This window comes from Henckelia pumila, chromosome 1 (genome assembly GCF_033568475.1).
Source record: "Henckelia pumila isolate YLH828 chromosome 1, ASM3356847v2, whole genome shotgun sequence".
NCBI classification, from domain to species: Eukaryota; Viridiplantae; Streptophyta; class Magnoliopsida; order Lamiales; family Gesneriaceae; genus Henckelia; species Henckelia pumila.
Window position 1 is genome coordinate 92,018,681 of NC_133120.1, and position 24,800 is coordinate 92,043,480.

Below are 24,800 nucleotides of genomic sequence, written 5' to 3' on the forward strand. Positions count from 1 at the left end.
CAATATCATCTCAAGTGTTGATAAAGAAAATCAAACTCATAAACAACAAACTTACATACTCCACCAAACTTCAACACCATCTCAAAAACGAATTTGTTGAATCCTTGTTCATACATAGATGTTCTTGAATCTCGACTAGGGGTGCAAATGAATCGAGTCGGTTCATGAGCTTTACGAGCCCGTTCAATAAATATTTGATTCGTATTCGAGCTTATCGAACTCGAGCCGAATTCGAACATGTTCGAACTTTTTTTTGAGCCGAGCTCGAGCCAAAATTATTATGTTCGATAGTTCGCGAGCTTTATTATTTAATTAATATAATAATTATATAATAAATATATATACATTTCGAACATTTTCAAATATTTCGAGTTTTTCGAACCATATAACCGAGCAATAGTTCACGAATAGATTCGAATGTTTCGAGCCGAACTCGAACTCGAACTTCATTTCGAGCCGAGCTCGAGCCAAGATATTTGAAATTATTGAGATTCGAATCGAACTCGAACTCGAACTCGAATATACTCTTATCGAGCCGAATTCAAACCTTAAAATTTTGCCATTATTCGGCTCGATTTGATTCGTTTACACCCCTAATCTCGACCAACAATAAAACGAAGATTTTTGTTTGTGAATATCGCATAAACCAAGAAATGATCACCATTACTACGCATATATAATTCATTCATTATATATGTCCTCACTCGCATACAAGCCAGTCACGAGATATATGAATATATACAAACTTTAAAAAGTCACTCTCACCAAATGTTACTCGAGACCTATGATTTATCCCTTTATGTGAAACCTATTACTCTAGAACTAGTTCATTTACTTGTCAACGAGCCATCACAAGATTATTACGAAAATAACAAAACAATATAAATTAAATGGGAATATTAAAAACAAACAACCCTAGGAATTAAATCTGTGACCATTTTTGCTCCTAATTATATATCATGTAGGTTTCAAGTCCCTAAACATTGAATCCCACTTGCTTTCTTCCAAACTACTCGACCAATACTCACCATCTCCCGACTGACCCAATGTGCTCGAAAAGCTACTATTCCAAGGGTTTACCTTCGTTTCAGTGGTACTGGTCGGACTTCGAATCGAGCTCGAACTTTCGTCATCCGTCAAGTGCTGATGATCCTTATATCCGATCATCAAAACCTTCCGACCAAACCCAAATTTACGGCTTTCGTTCCTTTCCCTAGTCGGCCTAGTTTCTTCCATACCAGATGCCCTCAAGAACCTTTTGTTCCTCTGTAACATGGATACCTTCCATCTGAGACTGTTGTTTCGAACTTTGACGAGGGAAAGAGACGAATCGTTGCGATGAGTCAGAGCTTCCACTTTCTTGGATACGTAATTCTTGGTTTTCTTGATCGCCAGCATGATCCACAGCATTGGATATTGGATCATTCTCCCTCCCTTTTCTTTCCTCGCCAGCTTGATAATCTCGAGCCGATGTTTGGCTATGGCAATGCCCATGCTCTGAAGAAATTCATGGTTGAAATAGAGCATGTCATCTTCTTCAAGCTCGTTGTAAGTGAGAATCTCGGCGTAGTCGAAGATATGAGATGGATCGAGGCTGGTTTTCGATAGCCAAGTGAACCAATCCATTTCTTGGTTCGATTATTACAAAGAATCACAAGAAAATATTCATTTCCTAAAGGGTTGAGGACTAGTTTATTAGCCACTCATACTCGGCGCTAGTATTTGATGTGTTTTGGGAAGTAGATGGGAGGGTGAAATTTTTGCAGATTGCTCTTGAATTAATTGGCCGGACTAAAATTAGTTGGTGGTTGGAATTGAGAGTGACAAATCAAACGGTATACTTTGGCCTAATTAATGTTATGTCCCCATATGGAAACATGACAACTTCTGCGCCACTGCTTTTATTTAGAATTTGAAGTCATGCATGTTCGAGAGAGAGATGCAATTGATTCTGTAATAAAAATATAATCACTACTGTTATATATGGTAATCTATATATTATTTTTTGGCATATATGTAATTATTTGCGTTTGTCATTCATTGTAGAATATGATGAGATGTCACAAGTTTAGGAAATTAGAGGACTAAAAGTTATGTTTCATGTATATAGAAAAAAAAAAACGATGTTGTCCCGAATAGTGTTTATATTAGTAAAGGCAATTTGTTTTCCAAAAATATTACGGATGCGGTTTTAAATGTTGCTTTTTTACAAATTAAAACATAGCTAGTATTTATGTCTTAAAAGTTTGGTTTGAGTTTTCCATTAGAATTTGATTTTGAGAGAGGAAGATATATTATGTACAAGTTAAAATGACTGCAGTTAAGTCCCATTTTTCATTGCAAGATATGGATGACTCTGTTTTTTTTTTTTTTTTTTTTTTTTTTTTTTTTTTTGTTTCCACCATTGCGCAATTTGACAAGGATCCCATAAGTGTCTTATATTTCCGAAAAGGTGCACTTCTGTTTGGCATTCACCTATATTTTTTTGAGAATCAATGTCTTGTTAGAGAAAAATCCCTATAAACTTAAACCCAGAATCATCATGCTAAATCATTAAGATTAAATACTGTAAACTTAAGCGGAAGCGTACCTTAATTCATAACAATTGATACCGATGTAGATCTGCATGGTTTGGCCTTCCAGATCAACACGATTTGCCTTGAGAGTTCCTTCAGTTCTCTCACGCTCTCTAACTATCGATGGGAATAGAATAGATCAACGTCGTGTGATCTGGGGACCATAACCCTATATTTATATTTTGGGATTCTATTTAAGCACATCAATCAAATAGAAAAGCCCACTAGTATCTACACATTAAAGGCCACATCATATTAGATACATTAAAGCCCAAATAAACTGAAACTTTATTTAGATCACTTTTATGGGCTAACTTTATTTGACAGTTCACAACACATAATCATTTACATATAAGTCCAATGTTGGATTTATGATCCAACAATCTCCCACTGGGCTATATGTGAAACTTTATAATTATGTTTTGCAAAATAACCAAATGAGCTCAACTTTGATGTCATTGCCGAAATGTATCTACAGCTAATCTGGTCCATCAATCATACTAACATAGGATCAAAGAGGCATTTGTCACATTCATCGTAACTCGACCCATCAATGGTCACATATGCCAGATAACTGAACGACATGGATTATGATGTGGATATGTAGCATGGAAATTTCATGTAATGTGATCTTAACATGCCTATTTCCAACTGGTCCACCCTTAAACCTTAGTGAGATCAACCGTAATAGAGTCAAAGTGTGAATAAACCAAAACCTTTATTTCTGCAGAAATAACCTTTTCTAATGTAACCATAAACCAAAAACCGAATAACCAAACATGTCTATAAAAACATTTAAAATTACAAACTCCCACTGAAACTGAATATTCTTGATTGACGAAACACCCATACAAATAATGTGCACACAAAAACTTTTGGGTGATAGTCCCTTAGCAAATGGATCCACAATCATGAAGTTTGTACCGATGTGCTTTATAAACACTATTCACTCTGAACTCTTACTTCAATAATCAGAAACTTGATTGGATGTCTTATAACACACTATAAAATCTACTGTCATGACAAAAGAGACTATAAAAACTGACTTTTTAGTACTCTTTTGTGAGATGACACTTTTTGGCAGTAGATTTAAATAGTTCAACATAGTTTCACACTATCTAGGCATCCCTTAAATCAGAGTCAGTATACCAAATGATCTCAAACCGATCTGACCTCTGATATATGAGCATATAATTCCTTCTATTTTCTGTAAATTTCATAATACATAATTGACTATTTTCCAATAGTCTATTCCTGAATTATTTAAATATTTTTTCAACATCTCAATCACGTATATAAAAGCTTTACGTGTATATACCTTAGCAATACATTAGATTCTCTACCGCTAAGTCATAGAAAATCTTTTGTATTTATTTTCTTTAAATCATTGTTAGGGCACTGGTTGAGACTAAATTGTCTCCCTCAATTTAGGGTATCAACTGGTTTACAATCTTGCATCCCATATCGCTTTAAAACTTTCTCGATATAGCTTTTTTGTGATAATCCAAGAATACATCGAGAGTGATCCCAATGTATCTGGATACCCAGTACAAAAGATGCATCACCAAGATATTTCATCTCAAAATTCTTAGCTATAAATCTCTTGGTGTCATGCAACATATTTATATCGTCACAAGCGAGCATGCTATCATTACATAGAAAACCAGAAAAATATTTACTCCCACAGACCTTATGATATATACAATTATCGACCAAATTTATCTCAAAACAAACGAGATGATCACATGATGAAATGTAAAAATATCATTTATTCATTAAAATTCAGTACTATGTCAATATATTTCTGAAGAGTTCTTCAAAGAAACCAAAGAGAAAAACCCTTTACAATTGTATCCTCTTACTGTGTAAAACCTCATTAATGACAAGACGAGCCTTATATCTTTCCACATTACCTTTTGAGTACTCATGGTTTTAAATATCCATTTAGAACCAATGAACTTCATACTTTAGGCAATGAGACAAGATATCAAATGTCATTGTCTTTTAAAGATTTTATCTCTTTATATTGATATCAATCCATTTCGAAAATTAGAATTTTTATGACTTGATAGAAATTTATAAAATCATTTTCTATCATGTCAATGTTGACCTTATTCTCTTGGAGAAATACAATCAAATTACCTAAGAATGTATTTCTTCTCTCTCGAGTGGAACTCCATAATGACAAGGTTATTGAGATGTAAGAGTTTGTTCTTTCAGAATATTTCTTGAATGAGAGATTTTCCTAAATTGTCTTACCGTATTATGTTTTTGAACAAATTCAAAAATATAATTTTGATTAATGTCAATAACACCTGTAAGAATATTAAAATATTAATCCTTAAAGACAATTTTCAAACTTTATCTCCCCCCACAAACTCGACATCCTCAAAAACCAAACATTTTCCTAACTGAGAATCAAATTAATTGTGGGACCATAAAACTTTTACCCCTTAGATCTTTAAGAATCACTGTAATCAACTTTGTTAAGGATGTATGCTGCAGTCATTAGTGTTTGTCCATAAATGAGATATAAAAGTCATATCTAAAATAATTATCTATGAACGTTATAAATTATTGTTGGTCATTCCAAAAAGCCATATGAAAGACCCACTAATATTCATATTTATAAGTTCATAGACATCCAAATTCTTGTTGACTTCATATCTCCTTTAATTTGTTTGTTTTTTCTTTATACATTTAACACAAATATCAAAATATGTTAAATTTAAAGGATTGAGAATTTCGTCATACATAAGTTTCTTTATTCTCCATCTGGAGATATAATATAATATCTCATGTTACGACGTAACTGAATTCTCATTTACTGGAATTTTATCTTTGAGACTTTTAAATTTAATTGCAGGGACTCATTGTAGTGACCCTTACTCAGATCATCTACTAAACAGAGCTTAGGCATGTAATTAACTTAATTAAAACAGATATCAGAATTAAACTGCGAAAACCATAAACGTTATACAATCCCAAGTAAAGGAATCTGTAATTTATTCAAATAATATACAACCAAATCGAATAGCTGTATAAACCCAAACAACAGTAATAAAACCTAAACGAAGCTCCAGCTGGCCAACCACTGACTAGCCCCTCCTGGATCCACCCTCCTCGTCCAATCGCAAACCTGCCCCATGGAATAGGGTGTCCAGAAAATACAGAGTACGAGACGTGAGCATAAAATGCTCAGTACGAGAGTATGAGTATACATGCATGCAAAGTGAACTCCCTACAGACTCGAGGTCAAGGATCAGATAACAGAGACAGACCGGGCCCTGGTATGTAGCACGCTGTGCCGTCTCTTCAGGAGGTGGCTCCCATACCGAGTACATGTGGATACATCGGACCCAAATCGATGGAAGTCCATCCACTAACAGGATAGGGTACAACCCTACTAATAGAAATCTCGAAGGAGATAACAGCAATATGCAAATGAATGCAGCATAATATCATGACATATAAATCATGCAGTCACATAATACATGCATACTCAGTCAGGATATCTCGAACAGTACTTTCGTACCTAACACCGTAGTTTGAACTAAGCTGGAAGAAGACAACCCCAAACTGCCTTAGGTCCAAGCCCGACCCGACCCGGTCTCAAGACTGACCTGACCTGAACTGCTCCTGGTCAAGCCCCGACCTGAACTGCTCCTGGTCAAGCCCCGACCTGAACTGCTCCTTGTCAAGCCCCGACCTGAACTGCACCTGGTCAAGCCCCGACCTGAACTGCACCTGGTCAAGCCTCGAGCTACTCCTTCCCGAACTCCCGAGCTACTCTTGTTCCGAGCAGAACTAAGAAGTGAGGTGGAATGGTGTAAAATGACCGAACCCTTGACTTCTATTTATAGAGGATGAGCCGGGACAGCTGTCCACCGAGTGCGTGACACCTGGCAGGACACTAATCGTGCTTTTGCTTCAGCCACGTGTTCACTCCCGACCTACCTACCATGTGCTCTTCCCATGACCGAACACTACCTTGGCTTTGCACAACACTTTCTTGAGCACCCTAAGCCCCGACCCGAGCCACTCATGACCGACCCGAGCCCCAAGGGAAAGACCCGAGCTCAAACCAAACTCCACACACATACATGACCGAGCCCTAGCTCCCTGCCCGAGCCCTAGATCTATACCCGAGCACTAGCTCTATACCCGAGCCCTTGCTCTATGCCCGAGCCCTAGCTCTATACCCGAGCTCTTGTTGATCAACCATGACCGACTCGAGCTGCTCATGACTGACCCGAGCTGCTCATGACCGACCCGAGCTGCTCATTCATGTCATGTATTCTTTGACCTTGACTTGTGCTCTTGGTAACAAATATTTATTAGATTTAAACATAATTAACCATTAATCTTGTAAATTGGAACTGGGCTACTACATTCTCCCCTACTTAAGATATTTCGTCCTCGAATACAGATCTTAAGTACCGAATGTTAAGCAAGATACAAACTTTCCTTTATTCAAACTGAATATTTTACAAGATAAAACTGAATACTACTCAAGAATGAAATCAAAACAACTCAGGATGGTCTTCACGCATCCTGTCCTCAAGTTCCCAAGTAGCCTCTTCAGTGCCTCGGCGCTGCCACTGAACTAGAACCAAAGGAATGACTTTGTTTCGCAGAACCTTATCCTTATAATCCAGGATACGAGTAGGTTTCTCAACATAAGTCAAATCCTTATCCACCTTAACATCAGACCGCTGTAGGATGTGGACTCATCTGCCACATACCGTCGCAACAGAGATACGTGAAACACGTCGTGAATACTGGAAAGATACGGTGGCAAAGCCAGACGATAAGCCAAATCTCCAATGCTCTCCAAAATCTCAAATGGACCGATAAACCTGGGAGATAACTTGCCCTTAAGGCCAAATCTGAGAATCCTGCGGAAAGGTGACACTCTCAGAAATACTTTCTCCCCAACATCGAACTGCAAAGGCCTACGCTTGGTGTTAGCATAGCTGGCCTGACGATCCTGTGCAGCCTTAATCCGTTTCTTGATCTGATCGACAATGTCGATTGCCTGCTGGATTAATTCTGGTCCCTCAGCCTGTCTCTCCCCCATTTCTTCCCAGAAAAGTGGAGTACGACAACGTCGCCCGTACAACGCCTCAAAAGGTGCCATACCTATGCTAGTATGGTAACTGTTGTTGTACGCGAACTCAATCAACGGCAAATGATCCTGCCAGGCTGAACCAAAATCCATAACGCACGCTCGAAGCATATCCTCCAATGTACGGATAGTGCGCTCTGACTAACCATCGGTCTCCGGATGATAGGCAGTACTCAAACTGAGAGTAGTACCCATCGCACGCTGAACACTCCCCCAGAACCTAGAAGTAAACCTAGGGTCTCGATCGCTGACAATGCTCACAGGCACTCCATGAAGTCGAACGATCTCCTGAACATACATACGAGCCATACGATCCACATTGTACTCTCGGCTATAAGCAATGAAATGCGCTGACTTGGTGAGTCGGTCGACCACAACCCAGACAGCATCACAATTCCTCGGGGATAATGGCAAATGGGTTACAAAGTCCATTGTGATAAACTCTCATTTCCATTCAGGAATAGGCAAACTGTGAAGCAATCCTCCAGGTCGTCGGTGTTCTGACTTGACCTGTTGACACACCAAACATCTCAAAACAAACTGATAAACACTGCGTTTCATTCCCTTCCACTAGAAACGAGTACGTAGATCCTTGTACATCTTGTTGCTCCCAGGATGAATACTCAACTTAGTGCGATGCGCCTGAGACAAAATCTCCTCTCGCAACTCTTCATCCTGCGGAATCACAAGCCTACCAGACAAACACAGAAAACCATCTGACTGATAATGAAATCCAGACGAGCTACCCTCGTTAGCTAGACGAGCTAAACGCTGGGTCTTTGAATCAGACATCTGAGCATCTCGAATCCGTGAATACAAGGCTGGCTCAGATAATATCGCAAACATCTGGATACTCTGCATACCTTTCTTATGCTTGAAGGTATAACCTGAAGTACAACAGTCACTGATCGCACTGGACATCGAACAAGTCTGAAGTGCGGATAGTCGTACCTTGCGACTCAAGGCATCAGCGGTGAGATTAGCAGCTCCCGGATGGTACTTAATCTCGCAATCATAGTCCTTAAGCAAATCCATCCAACGTCTCTGCCTCATGTTCAACTCCGCCTGAGTGAACAAATACTTGAGACTCTTATGGTCGGTGAAGATCTCAAATTTCTCGCCATACAGATAATGACGCCAGATCTTCAAAGCGAACACAATGGCTGCCAATTCCAAATCATGGACTGGGTAGTTGTCCTCGTGAAGCTTCAGCTGTCTAGAAGCGTATGCGATCACATGCCCATTCTGAGTCAGGACACAACCTAACCCCTGAAGAGAAGCATCCGTGTAAACTACATACCCTCCAGATCCTGACGATAATGCCAACACTGGCGCAGAAGTCAACCGTCGTCGAAGCTCACATAAATTCTCCTCACACTCGGAGGACCACTCGAAATCCACACCCTTGCGGGTAATCTGCGTCAACGGTCGAGCTAACTGAGAGAAGTTCAGAATGAAGCGACGATAATACCCTGCTAGACCCAGAAAACTACGGATCTCAGCAACTGTCGTCGGACGCGACCAATTAAGTACCGCTTCAATCTTGCTTGGATCAACAGAAATCCTCTCCCTGGATATGATATGGCCAAGAAAGACCACTCTATCCATCCAGAACTCACACTTGCTCAGCTTGGCGTACAACTGCTCATCTCGAAGAGTCTGCAGTACCAACCGCAAGTGAGAAACATGCTTTTTTGTATTACGCGAATACACTAAGATGTCGTCAATGAAGACCACAACAAACTTGTCCAAATACTCCCTGAAGACGCGGTTCATAAAATCCATGAATATAGCCGACGCATTAGTCAAACCAAATGGCATCACTAGGAACTCGTAATGCCCATAGCGAGTACGGAATGCAGTCTTGGCTACGTCCTGATCAACTGATGATACCCAGATCTCAAGTCAATCTTGGAGTAAACTGACGTGCCCTGCAGCTGATCGAACAAGTCATCGATACGAGGCAACGGATACTTGTTCTTCACAGTGACTCGATTCAGCTGCCGATAGTCAATGCACAGCCGCATCGACCCATCCTTCTTCTTCACGAAGAGAACAGGAGCTCCCCAAGGAGATACACTAGGACGAATGTACCCCTTGTCCAAAAGATCCTGTAGCTGATTCTTCAACTCACGCATCTCTGACGGAGCCAGACGATACGGTGCTCCAGAAATAGGCGAAGTTCCCGGCATCAACTCTATGCCAAACTCGACTTCCCTAGCAGGAGGAAAACCCGGAATCTCATCAGGAAAACATCTGGGAATTCATCCACAACAGGAATACTCTCTATCCCGATGCTCTCAGTGGACAAATCAACTGCATAGATAAGGTAGCCTTCCCCGCCAGACTCTAGAGCTCGACAGGCTCTCAAAGCTGATACTAAAGGCATCGGGGGTCGCGCTCCCTCACCATAGAAAAACCAGCTCTCACTCCCCTCCGGATGAAAGCGTACTAATCTCTGATAGCAGTCTACTGAAGCTCGATAGGTAGTCAACATATCTATTTCCAAAATGCAATCAAAGTCATCCATCGCCAGGACCATGAGATTCGCTAACAGAATGTTCCCTTCAAACTCTAAAGGGCAACCCATCACTAGATTCTTAGCCAAAGCATATTGACCCGTCGGAGTAGAAACAGACATCACTACGTCTAGTGCAATGCATGGTAACTTATGCCTCTTAACAAAACGTGCAGAAATGAAGGAATGAGATGCACCAGTGTCAATAAGTACAAGAGCAGGTATACCATAAAGCAGAAATGTACCTGCGATGACTTTCTCATTCTCCTCCACAGCCTGATCATGTCTCAGGCCAAACACCTGGCCAGAAGCTCGTGGCCTCAAATGAGAACTCCCAGCAGACTGTCCCTGCGACCTCTGCTGAACGGTGGCCTGAGAACCCGATCCTGAACCTGAACCAGAACCGCCTCCCCCAGACAATGGACAATCCCTCCGGATATGACCAGTCTCTCCACAACGGAAACAAGCTCCAGAAGCTCTACGGCACTTGTCGGATGGATGGTTCTTTCCACAGTGATCACACTTGTCCTTCTTACCATAACGGACAACACCTCCAGAACCAGAGGAAGAAGAAGATCCAGACTTCTTGAAAGTTTGGGCACGGGGACCCAAAGAACTAGCAGGCCTCGACTGAGGGAAAGACCTGTTCCGCCGAATGCTGTCCTCCGCCTGGTGACAACGGCTCACCAAACCCTCGTAGGACATGTCGTCGCCAACCGCCACACGGTCATGGATCTCAGGGTTAAGTCCCTGAAGGAACAGATTATACTTCATCTCTGAGCTATCAGCAATCTCGGGGCAATAGGATAGCAGATCAAAGAACCTCTGCTGATACTCATCGATAGACATGGCTCCCTGTCGCAGACTCAGTAGCTCGCCTGCCTTCGACTGACGGAGTGCAGGAGAAAAATACCGCTTTTGGAAAGCTGTGCGGAACTCGGCCCAGGTGGCCACTCCTCTCGCCGCAACAAAAGGTGCAGAAGTAAACCTCCACCACCTGCGCGCACGCCCATCCAGAAGATAGCCCAGGGTCTCCACCTTCTGCTTCTCGGTGCATTGGAAAGTCTGAAAAGTCGTCTCCATGCGGTCTAACCAGTTCTCCGCATCCTCCGGAGACTCACCTCCAACTAAGGGCTTAGGACCCATAGCTAAGAATCGACGCACAGTGAAACGCTCGTCGTCATGATGACGATGACGCCGTTCTCGATGAGGCTCCCGGTCGGCATCACCCCAACGCCCACCAACACTGCCATGAGAACTCCGGTCGTCATGATTTGCCATCTACAAAAATACCTCAAGATGAGACTAAATCCCAAGAATTCTTTTGCATGCTTTGATACCATAAATGTAGTGACCCTTACTCGGATCACCTACTAAACAGAGCTTAGGTATGCAATTAACTTAATTAAAACAGATATCAGAATTAAACTGCGGAAACCATAAACGTTATACAATCCCAAGTAAAGGAATCTGTAATTTATCCAAATAATATACAACCAAATCGAATAGTTGTATAAACCCAAACAACAGTAATAAAACCTAAACGAAGCTCCAGCTGGCCAACCACTGACTAGCCCCTCCTGGATCCACCCTCCTCGTCCAATCGCAAACCTGCCCCATGGAATAGGGTGTCCAGAAAATACAGAGTATGAGACGTGAGCATAAAACGCTCAGTACGAGAGTATGAGTATACATGCATGCAAAGTGAACTCCCTACAGACTCGAGGTCAAGGATCAGATAACAGAGACAGACCGGGCTCTGGTATATAGCATGATGTGTCGTCGCTTCAGGAGGTGGCTCCCATACCGAGTACATGTGGATACACCGGACCCAAATCGATGGAAGTCCATCCACTAACAGGATAGGGTACAACCCTACTAATAGAAATCTCGAAGGAGATAACAGCAATATGCAAATGAATGCAGCATATTATCATGACATATAAATCATGCAGTCACATAATACATGCATACTCAGTCAGGATATCTCGAACAGTACTTTCGTACCTAACACCGTAGTTTGAACTAAGCTGGAAGAAGACAACCCCAAACTGCCTTAGGTCCAAGCCCGACCCGACCCGGTCTCAAGACTGACCTGACCTGAACTGCTCCTGGTCAAGCCCCGACCTGAACTGCACCTGGTCAAGCCCCGACCTGAACTGCTCCTTGTCAAGCCCTGACCTGAACTACACCTGGTCAAGCCCCGAGCTACTCCTTCCCGAACTCCCGAGCTACTCTTGGTCCGAGCAGAACTAAGAAGTGAGGTGGAATGGTGTAAAATGACCGAACCCTTGACTTCTATTTATAGAGGATGAGCCGGGACAGCTGTCCACCGAGTGCGTGACACCTGGCAGGACACTAATCGTGCTTTTGCTTCAGCCACGTGTTCACTCCCGACCTACCTACCATGTGCTCTTCTCATGACCGAACACTACCTTGGCTTTGCACAACACTTTCTTGAGCACCCTAAGCCCCGACCCGAGCCACTCATGACCGACCCGAGCCCCAAGGGAAAGACCCGAGCTCAAACCAAACTCCACACACATACATGACCGAGCCCTAGCTCCCTGCCCGAGCCCTAGATCTATACCCGAGCACTAGCTCTATACCCGAGCCCTTGCTCTATGCCCGAGCCCTAGCTCTATACCCGAGCTCTTGTTGATCAACCATGACCGACTCGAGCTGCTCATGACTGACCCGAGCTGCTCATGACCGACCCGAGCTGCTCATTCATGTCATGTATTCTTTGACCTTGACTTGTGCTCTTGGTAACAAATATTTATTAGATTTAAACATAATTAACCATTAATCTTGTAAATTGGAACTGGGCTACTACACTCATTAAATGAAACAATTGTATCAACCGAAGAAAGATTATTATAACGAGATGAAAAACCAGAGCCAACCAATTTTGAATCATGAAACAACCTAAATTTCCATTTCCAAATGAGCAAGAGAAACCGAATTTGCCCAAAATAGAAATAAAAATTATTTCGCCTGAAAGTCGGTACAATAAATGTTTCATTCAGATTCAAATAAAACTCAGGTTTTAACAATAATCTAAAATTTTCAATTATTTCAACTTTAACTGTTTTGCCATTGTACACCGATGAATCTTTCATCATCATTTGAACTTTAGCAATAATAATAATAACCCCGCATAGACACACTGATGATAGCACCAAAATTTATACATCATATGTTACATCAAAGATAAATTAACCTTAAAACAAACCAAATTTAGAAACTTTATTTTCTTGAGCCTTTTAACTCTACAGAAGAAACAACTATTATTTTCCGATTAATTCGGTTTCTTTTGTTGTTTCTTTTGAAGTGCTATATCTGCAGCTTACTTTATCCTTAATCATTTATATTTATACCTCATTGAAAGTGAAGTTGTCAAGAACGTACAAAATTCACAATTTCATTCTTGACAACCATCAATTTCAATATTCTTAAGGTGATTATTAACTGTAGTTATATCTTTTCGACATATTGCCCTAATGATTACTAAATGCCTACCGTAATGATCATCAAACATGCAATTTAATTTATCATACCTTTCTATCTCCCTCCTTTCAAAAGAGGTACTCTAGTTCATAAAGGTATACTCGAATCAATCTTTATTGCAATATCTTTGATCATTATTCCAAAAACTATCAAAATGTTTACTTTTCCATAACTTGAAGTAACGAGCATCTTTGAAAGTAAGAATAAATTTGATGTGGACAGTAAAACTAACAGAAATATTCAAATAATAAGTGAACAGAAAATTATCAATAAAGTAAATATGCTCACAAAAAATGCCCAAATAAGTAATATTAAATTCAAATAAAGGCAATCCCCATCTCAAGATACCGGACACTCCATTAATATTCCATATTTGAACAAAATATTAACTTGTAAATGGTATCTTGGTGTAGTAATCAAATACTGATCATAATAACATATCAAATAATAAATCTTCCTTTGGGCCGATTTATTATTCATATGTAAAACCAAATAATAATCACATATTTATTACCACAACTGCACATGTAATTTTGTTAAACAATAACCTTCCTTTGGGCCGATTAATTATTCACATAAGTTACATGTACAAAACTTTTTATATTCCAAAACAAATTAATTTCCACAATAGAGGTCACTTTGGCGACATGTTGCTTCAATCAATTTATTTCAAAATATATATACCTTAACTATTCCTTTATTCAAATTTAATATCAAAGAAAATTGACCGTTTTCTTAAATAAAAAATAAATAAATTTTAAGTATTTTGGTCAACCATTGATCGTAAGATCAATGCCGACTGGCGGGCAAATCAGGCAATTTACTGGTCATGGGTGATCTTTTCGGGTTAAATTCCCGTATATTCAAAAATTAACTGACCCATGTATATTGACCCGATAAACTTAATCCATATAAAATAATCAATTAATTCAAATAATGCAAACCTCATAAGGGATACAGAAAATTGATAGTAAATAACATGTCAAATAATAATCTTCCTTTGGGCTGATTATTATTCACATGAAAACCGAATAACTATCACAATTTTGCCCTTATATAAACACATTTGTAATCATATTAAATATTAATATTTTTTTGGGCCGATTAATACTCATAAAATTACATATACAAAACTTTTTATATTTCAAAATAAATTGATTTTAATCAACTCATTTTAAAATATATAAAATAACCTTATCATTATTTGAATAATTGAAAATTTAAACCTTTAAACCCAAAATAAAGATATTGGGTTTATAACCAAATTAAACTTTATCCAAAAATATGTGATGGGTTAGAAAAAATTTACCAAAAATTGAATATTTTCGTTTCCTTAATTTAATTTAATTTTATTTATTTTTTTTGAATTTTCGAAAAATCAAAAATTGCCCAAAATAAAACAAACCCTAACCCATCTCCACGCCGCCACCGCCGCCGCCCATTCCCGGCAAAATTCCGACCGGACACTGGTAGAGCACAAGGCGGCGACCACGACTGCACCTTCGCCGGTCCTAATCGTAGCTTGATCGGCCGGAATTCGCTCTGAAATTTCGAAGCTCGCGACATTGATTGTCGAAGCTTTGGCTTCGAAATCCGGTGATTATGCGACGGAAACTGGCGAATTAATGGTTCTAAGTGAGGCGCCTGTATGTCTCCTACAAAACGCCTCATCCCCCGCCGCCCGAAAATGGATGTAGGTTGGCCGTTTTCAGGCGTTTTCCGGCGGCTCCAGAAACCCTAATCGGGAAATTCGAATTTTTTCTTTTTTTTTTTTAAATAAATCCGAAAATTAAAAAAAATATTTTGGACTGAAAAATTCGAATTTCATTCAAACACTGTAATTTTTTGTTTTCGATTAGACCAAATCGAATATAAACCGTATCTCAATGATTTAAACATGAATGACTCTGATACCATTTGTTAGAGAAAAATCCCTATAAACTTAAACTCAGAATCATCATGCTAAATCATTAAGATTAAATACTGTAAACTTAAGCGAAAGCGTACCTTAATTCATAACAATTGATACCGATGTAGATCTGCATGGTTTGGCCTTCCAGATCAACACGATTTGTCTTGAGAGTTCCTTCAGTTCTCTCACGCTCTCTAACTATCGATGAGAATAGAATAGATCAACGTCGTGTGATCTGGGGACCATAACCCTATATTTATATTTTGGGATTCTATTTAAGCCCATCAATCAAATAGAAAAGCCCACTAGTATCTACACATTAAAGGCCACATCATATTAGATACATTAAAGCCCAAATAAACCGAAACTTTATTTAGATCACTTTTATGGGCTAACTTTATTTGACAGTTCACAACACATAATCATTTACATATAAGCTCAATGTTGGATTTAGGATCCAACATGTCTGTCTTTTCTTAGTATATCAATGCTCATCTAAAATTCTCTTAATTTATTGACGAAATTCGTTCATAATGTACCGAATTTTCCTCTCAAGCTTTGGAAAATGAACCTCCCTATTAAGAAAGTAAGATCTCAAGAATTTATATGAAAAAGTAATGTTTTTAACATAAAAATAACACTTTTTTCTCGACCCATTTTGAATTGATCATCTATCTTGCGAAATTGAGTGTCATGGCCGCCTTGTAAATAAGTAAACAATATTTGAAGAATAGTTGGGCCTATTTTATCGGGCTAAGGGCCCAAGGATGAAATCAATTGACACAATCAATAGACACGTCACACTGGCACCCTATTTGCATGCTTCCCACAAACAAGAACACCAAAATATGTATAAGATAACATAGAAATGTACAAGTTTAACACAATCTTCAGTAAATACACGACGTGATTTTAACATCGGCATAAGAGCCTACGAACAATCTTTTTCCACACACAAGAAGACAGGCCACAAGGGGGAAAAAAAGAGAGAAAAAGAAAGAAATCAAGCTAATAATTAGTAATTTCAAGTTGGTTTCAAGTTTTGAAACATTGCATCCCACTTGATCTCTTCAACAACACAAGACCAATAGTCATCATAATCTTCACCCAATTCCTCATCATCCCTTTCAACATCTTGCAAATCTTTGTGCAGAGACTTGTCCGTTATCGAACTAGGCAAGAGCGGCGGCGCGGGGCATCTACCATTCATGATCAAAAGTGGAGCTTTGCTCATCTTATTAGACGCAATCAGCCTCTTGCTTCTCTTTGCCTTGGCATTCTTGTATGTTAAACTAGGCACGATGGCGAGGGCCGACTCATCACGACATGCCCAAGATTGAAAATTTGTCGAAAACGTGGACTTTTTTTGCTTGATCGCGATGAGTATCCTAGCCACGAGACGTGGGGTGCTTTCCTTTTCTTTTGTGACAAGTTTGAGGATTTCTAGTCTATGTTTTGCAATGGAAATCCCCATGCTTTGGAGGAAGTCATGGTTGAAGTAAAAAATGTCATCTTTTTCAAGCTCATTTTGTGCGAAAGCCAAGGCGTATTCATAGACAAGAAAGGGGTCTAGGCTTGTCTTTGAAAGCCAAGAGAACCAATCCATGGCCTAATTGATGGGGTTTGTGACTTGTGTGTGCCTTTGTAATATTGTGGGTATGCTTTAAAGTATGGAGTGGAAATTTGTGCACAACCATATTATATATATATATATATATATATATCTCGATGTAGAGAATTGAACAAGACGGATTTGATAATTACATCCACTTTCTTTTTATCAAATTGCAATTTTGCTTTATGAGTGGGTGTTCGAATTTGGGAAAGGCCAAAAGGACAAAAGGAACAAAAGTTTTGGTGTTCAACCAATGTGTCTTTTTTTCTTTTTGGGGATTATTGATGACAATCATAACAGTGTGAGATAAAAGATTTGGGGATTTCAAGGCTAATACATGTTATTGTGATAAAACCATAGGGGAGATTTTTGGGGAACTAACTCTTAGTTATTTTAAAATATATCATGGTAAACTATCTTTCGCTATACATAAAGTTAAACAATTTATCGAATTTATCGATTATCGATATAAGAAGATGTTACTTTTAGCACAGGATTTTCTAGAGAATTTTGAAAACTTAAAAATAAAAAGGAGCCTTCTTGGTGTATGATTTGATTTGAGCACAAAGAACCCCATCAATCACGCTTTCCGAAGGCAGCAAATAATGCCATTGATTTGGCCATTTTCATGGTAACGTTTTGGAAATGAAAACAAATAGTAGTAAACAAGTAGACCACGACTTTTGTTCTTGGGCCACAAATTTAGATGACAATCAATTTCTTGTGAGCAATACAAAGTGCGTGGGCCCAACTAGATTCGCTGCACGCCGTCCACCTCCTTTCCTTCTCTCTCTCTCTCTTTTTTCCGAAATATCTTTTTACTTATCTTAATCGTGATTTGTTATATTTTTTTTAATTCAAAGAACAGATATTTAATTATTGAAATATAGCACCACCATTCGTCCAAGGATCTACAACACTTCCTGTAGCGTTGTCTCGTGTACAGTTTTTATTGACGTCAAAAATTATAATTATGATTTAGTTAAAAATTCAATTGAGATTATGTTACAATTATTTTATAAAATTGAACCGTTAGATGATCTCATAATAATTTTTATAATTGAATTTGAGACACGTGGCTGGCAACTGATTATAGGTGGAACATGCATTAACGCTGGAATTTCCCATCAAATTCAATTTATTGCTCTATTGAACCCATCTATTGGATTTTATTTTTTTTCTAAGGGAATATAAATTGAAATCAGATTAACCAAATGGGTCGATATTCAAAAATCTTGCAATTTACTATATAGTATAAAGGGTTAATGAAAGAGTTTCCTGTTATATATGCAAAGCAACGGAATGGCAGAACAAAAATATTGGCCTACGAATTCAGAGGGTCAATGAATTAACTTCCCCTACTTATATGAAGATTTGAGCAAAGCTTAGGTAGTGAAATTTTTGAAAATTTTGTCAAAAAAAAACTAATAAGTAGATTTCTCCCAAACACTACCTTAATAATGTAGCTTTCATGGAATTGTGATAGTTTAATCGTCCAGTACAATGAACATCTCCTTCAGAGGAGGGTAATCAAATCATATTTATACCTGTTACTGAAACAAGAAATCAACTTTCTTGGCTCCTCAAACTTCATATACCTTGTCATTAGAGCTGTTACTTTGAGAACAATCTTTGGTTTTCGCGTCATGACTCACGACATTATGTTGAAATAACCAAAGTTTCTCATCTTCTTTCCTCGCTTTGAATAATCCAGCGAAAAGCTCTATTGCTGTATATCTTGAACAGACCAGATATCCTCGTGGCAGAAACAAAAACGTAGAGCATAGAGCATGTATCAGTAAACAATCGTTGTATTTCCGCAGAAGATGGTCCTTAAACAAAGCAGAAATCGAAAGGGAATGGGTCAGTCTGATTGGCTTTTAAGGCCATAAATATTGCCAATAACTCCAGCAATGCTAACTATGGTTGCCAAAGTTAACATAAACCAAGATAACACCACCTCCTTGTTGCTCAACCCATTCCCTTCTTTGCTTAACCTTAATGCAATTAGAGCCGGGAAAGTGAAACCCAAAGAGACTGCTGTTGTTGCTCCCGTAAACTTGAAAGCGGTCCAAATGTTTGGAATCATGGTCGAACCTAAAAATATAAGCGCCAAGAGAACTACAGTAAGAACCAAGCACCTTTTCCTACTCTCAGAAAGTGGATTTAGTCCCTCAAACAACAGCGTATCTACCGTTTGCCTCAATGAGAAATGAATTACAGGGAACACTAAAATCAAATGAAAAACGTATCCAATCCGTACAATGTAATTCAAAGCTGTGCTAAACCGAATTCCAAGATCCTTGTCAAAGTTGGTGAGCACATCAGATTCGGTATCCTTTCCGAAAAGTAAGTAGCCAGCAATAGCAGTTGAAGCATAGACTATAACACAAATAACTGTTGTGATCCTTCCCACACAATACATTTTGTGAGGGGTGCGCCCTTCAAGCTCGTTATAAATAGGTTGCACATTAAAGTGGCATACATAAGCATTTGACATGATGGGAATCACAACAAGCAAATCAATGATAGCTTTCTTGGATCCAAAGTCGGGTGACATCCTTGGAGGCTCGATTTTCCCTTCTACGAGTTTAATGAAAGCAATTATAAATGCGACAATAACAAACAACACTGCGAGTGCCACAGAAGCAGCCGATGTCGTGCTCAATGAATCGATCTTATCTAAAGTACAAAGGGGAGCGAGAAAAAGCACCAATACTATAAGAATAACTAGCTTCCTATGATCCCAAACACCATGTCCCAGCCATTGATCAAAAACACCAATGTGTCGAATCGAACCAGACATAACATCACCAATGATGATCAAATAAACAACCAAAATTCCAGCATTATTGACGATGATGCAAATTTCAGATAAAATTCTAGCTCTCCTACCCAATGCAGCCTGAACAACTTCACCATATGACGAAGCCTTACATTGAACTGAAAAACGCACCAGCAATTCAACACTAGTTTCCGACAAAAGACCCATGAAGACAATCAAGATCACACCCAAAACCAAGCCCAAAACTTTCATTGTGGCAGGCAAAGCCATGATGCCAGCCCCAATAATAGAAGTGGTGAGATTAAAAACTGCCCCATAAATATTCGATCCAGATTTTCTTTCCCCAAATATAAGGGGTAAATCATCAAAGTCTAACACATCATCAACATCTAAATCATCCCCTGTATTGGGATGTAAATGCCCATGTTTTTCTTGATCTAAAGAACCTAAGCCCAATGGATTCGTGAATCCAAAGTTTCCATCTTTCACATCTAATCTCGCGTAATTGGTATCCATCTATCGTTTTCCACTATATGCAACACAAATCAATAGAGAGGAGGAGATACTTACGGAAGAATCGATAACAAGTTTGATATGGGATTTCTGGGAACGTTGGGAATCGATTGCATTTTCTGAAAAAGTGGCTCTAGATCTCAGGTTAATTGTTGACTTTTATCCTTTGAGTGGTAGACCAAATCCGTATGAAAGACGAAATCCATTTGTCTTGGGTTCTGTGGTTCCTCATTGGAGCATAGTATCCGAGTGAATTTACGAGGTCTCAGCTATGAATTTGCGATTTGCATACATTTGGATCTTCTCGTTAAAAATCACATCTTTTATTTTGTATATCAATATGTCACTCACTAACTAAATAAATAAAAATATATATATATATATATATCAATATGTATTGGATAAATAATCTTATCATTTTTTTTAACAAACGGATAAATCTATCTATTTATTATTATTATTAAAGTTAAATGGTCTTCACTGACCAATTTGGTGATGTAGTGAAACGTTTTTTAGATACTTCATAAATACCCTATAAGGCTATAACCTCCACAATTTACACACAATATTTAACTTAAATTTTGGTTGCATTTTCTCATATCAACTCACATCTGCATCTTATTATTAATTCTTTTTATATATATATATGTATATATATATATATATATATATATTCCGGATCAAAATAATTTTCACGATTAGTATGCTGATGTGTTTGTGTGCGTGTGTGTATATATATTCACGCAAGTGTATATAGATAATAGATGCGCTAGTTTCTGCTATTAAATCTAATTTCATCACGCCTCCTATTTCGATCAATTAAATCTAAAAATTGATAATTTTAATTCTAATTTTTTAACTAAAAAAATTCTTTTTTTTATTTTTTACGATACACACATCGCATGTATCATGAGTTGCTAATTCTTATTATATGTAAAAGTATTTTTTTTCCACAATAAAAATGCATTTATATTATATTATACTATTCACAAAAAATTCAGATCGTTTACAACCCATGATTTTTTAAAAAAATTTATTGATCACAATTTATCACAGTCAATTCCGAGCAATTGTTTTTGTTAACGCTGTTAGAGTTTACTTAATTGATATTTATTAAAATAATTTTAAAAAATTATTTACAGGTGAATAACATAAAGATCATGTTTTTGCTTCAAATGGAGATATAATCTTGGTCCATTTTATTTTATTTTTTTCAATTGAACAAAAACCTTATGCAGTGTAATTGCTATTTTTAAAAATAATAATGATGATCCGATCTAAAGAACAAATATCTCATAAATAACATAACAATATATGCTGAAACAGGCTAACATTGTCAGGCCCAAATTTTGAACTTCAAATGAAATGTAAGAGCTACTTTTAATAGTTGGAATGTAGATATTGCGCATGGAAAGAAAAACACTACATGGAGATGGGACGAAACATCTGACAGAAAATATTTCTTGGAGCTCAGCACTCCTAGTTGAGACTCGAAAAGCCCACTCCAAGGTGATTCATACCGAAGATTCAGAGAGAGAACGTCCGAAAAAAATCTGAAAACCACCAAGTTTGTGTAGCCTAAATCTTGACGTGGATGCGACCGTGAACGAGGATCAGCTCCTGTTTAGTATAGGTGGTGTAATTCGAGACTCCCAAGACCGGTTGTTGTTAGCTTTTGGTAAACAAATAAATCAACACATCTCAGTAGTGCATGATGAACTGTTGGCAATTCGGAAAGGAATACAACTATTGTATGAGAAGAATCTACGAGATATACAAGTTGCAACTGACTCCTTCTGACAATGCAGACAGTCACTACCAAACATGAGGATCTTGGTATATTTGGGTTTTGTGCAGGAGAGATCAGAGAGCGTTTGAAGAAACTCGTGATTGTTCATGTTCGTAATACAACCAACAAAGTGACCCATATTTTAGCTTGTTTTGTTCCTTCTTTCCGTCATCATTTGTATGTGTGAATGGAGAATTCTCATGTTGGTTAGTTAGACTTGTAATGAATGATTTGACTCAATAAAAATTACGAGTTTTTAATATAAATTACACACACATATATATATGAAGAAGTAATTTCTTTGCATGAGGTATATAGGCATATTCATTAATATGCTGGTTTTTTTATATTAAAAAAATTAAACTAAAAAATTCCTATGAGACAGTCTCACATGTCAATTATGTGAGACGAATCTCCTATTATCATACTAGCGAAATTTTATTATTATTTTTATCTTCAAAATAATAATTTTATTGTAAATATGTGTCTTATTGACCCATCTTATAAATATAGATAGTCTCACAACAAACCCACTAAAAATTAGATGTAAAAAACAAACAATAACATATACAAATTTCCTTTTTCCTAAAATGAAAAAGGAACAGCCGAAAACAACTGCTGAAGAATATGTGCAACATGTATCAAATGGGATAGAACAAGTATATTCACATAAAATAAAATATTTCAACTGCAATTGCTCTCAAACATAATTAATTAAAATACCTCTTTCTAATTTATTACTCGGTACTGTTCCATTGTATGTGATGTGCGCTTGTATGTGCGTTATTTTTATAAAATTTATTTGGATTCTAATTAATATTTTTAATTAGTTTGATTTATATTAGGAAATAAAGGTAATATAATAGTTCTAAGGGTATGATAATCATTTTATCTTGAAATAATCTAGTCACATCAACGGGGAGTTGTTGGTAGTGTCACGACACACAGACATTACTTCTTTATTTAAAAAATAATAATTAATCCTAAAAAAATTTATTTTAATAAATATTTAGTAATTAATTTGATTTAATCTGTATTATAAATTTACGAACCAAAAAAACACAATAAAATAATAGGAAAAAAAAATCAATCATGAACGTATTTGGAATATGCAAGTCATTCGTACCAAATACCAATAAAGAAGCTGAGCAACTTTTCTTAAAGAAGTGGATAACTGGTAAAGGGGAGGGCCTATGCCACACCGGGTGTACTTCACCCGGTGTGATCTTGGTCCTCTATTGGCCCGAGATCCACACAATTTGGCATGGGCCCCGGGCCAATGAAATGCAGATGTTGCATCGGGTGAGCCCGAGCCATGGTAAAGATGCGTAGCACACATAGAATCATATTTTGTTAATAAATAAAGAAATAATAAATTCAGCTCTTTATTGTCACCTCGTTATTTATTCCTATTTTATTGTCATTGTAAAAAAGTTTTTTTTTTTTTTTGAGAAACATTGTAAAAAAAAGTTGATCCATATGTATTTCAAACTCAAATTCACGCATTTCTTTGATTTATTCAAAACCGACTTTCGTTTTGCATGTTTACATTAGAACTTGAAAATTTTGTTATTTTCGAGTTAAATATTTTTATACAATTTTCAAATTAGGGGTGATATATATATAAAAAAAATAAGAATATATATAGATAAAGATAAATAAATACTTTTATAAATTTAAAAGATACTTCAAAATGGATAACACATTTTAGACATAGAAATGTTACAAATCTGCAAAATATATTTTTATAATATTTTCTTATTACATAAAAAGTCTGTTTTACAATTTGATATGTGTATTTTCGATACTTAAAAAATATTACATCAAATATAATTGTTTTAGAATTAGATATTTTGTAAGACTGTTGGATGAATTAAAAAATCAGTGAGATAGGTCGATACAATAATCAGAATAAAAAATTTTGTATTATTATTTTAGGTGGTATTAAGAAATAGAAATTATCTTGTTTCAAAAAAAAATAGAAATTATCTTTTACAAAAAATTCTATACCGTAATCATACAATATCATTCGTACTATGAAAATCGAATAATTCAATTACAACCAATCGGAGAATTCGTATGTTAATTGGTTTCAGGTACTAATCACTCGCGAATAATTCCAGTGTTTTTCATATCGGATCCCGCTTAATTTATCGGGAAAAGTTGGTGAAGCTATTGCTTTCGTAATTTAAGAAGGAGAAAAAAAAACAAATTGCACTTATAATTAAAAGTTAACGTGTGTTAAACTCATTAGTATATATAAGTCAAGAAAATGACCTCATGTCATGATCTCATGCTCCATGATGAACTCGTGATATCGCTTGACCCGAGATCTCTTGCATTTTCTCGTGGAATATTTTTCGGGCGATTCTCGTTGAATCATTCAAGGATGTGACATGAAATGAGATGGGAATTGGGCGGACGTGAGGGGAAGATTAAATTGAGAAATTGGTA

General features: G+C 37.5%; 3 protein-coding genes across 3 annotated transcripts; all 3 read right to left on the bottom strand.

Moving 5' to 3' along the window:
* Positions 1-957: 957 nt before the first annotated feature.
* LOC140868688 (uncharacterized) lies at positions 958-1,626 on the bottom strand. Its single transcript, XM_073272933.1, has one exon. It carries the CDS (start codon positions 1,624-1,626, stop codon positions 958-960), a length of 669 nt encoding a protein of 222 aa, XP_073129034.1.
* Positions 1,627-16,668: 15,042 nt separating this feature from the next.
* Positions 16,669-17,250, bottom strand: LOC140868704 (uncharacterized). Its single transcript, XM_073272934.1, has one exon. The coding sequence runs from the start codon at positions 17,248-17,250 to the stop codon at positions 16,669-16,671; it is 582 nt and encodes a 193-aa protein (XP_073129035.1).
* A 1,461-nt stretch (positions 17,251-18,711) lies between these two features.
* Positions 18,712-20,840, bottom strand: LOC140874692 (amino acid transporter AVT6E). Its single transcript, XM_073278048.1, has one exon. The coding sequence runs from the start codon at positions 20,558-20,560 to the stop codon at positions 19,124-19,126; it is 1,437 nt and encodes a 478-aa protein (XP_073134149.1). The 5' UTR covers positions 20,561-20,840; the 3' UTR covers positions 18,712-19,123.
* Between the last annotated feature and the right edge of the window lie 3,960 nt (positions 20,841-24,800).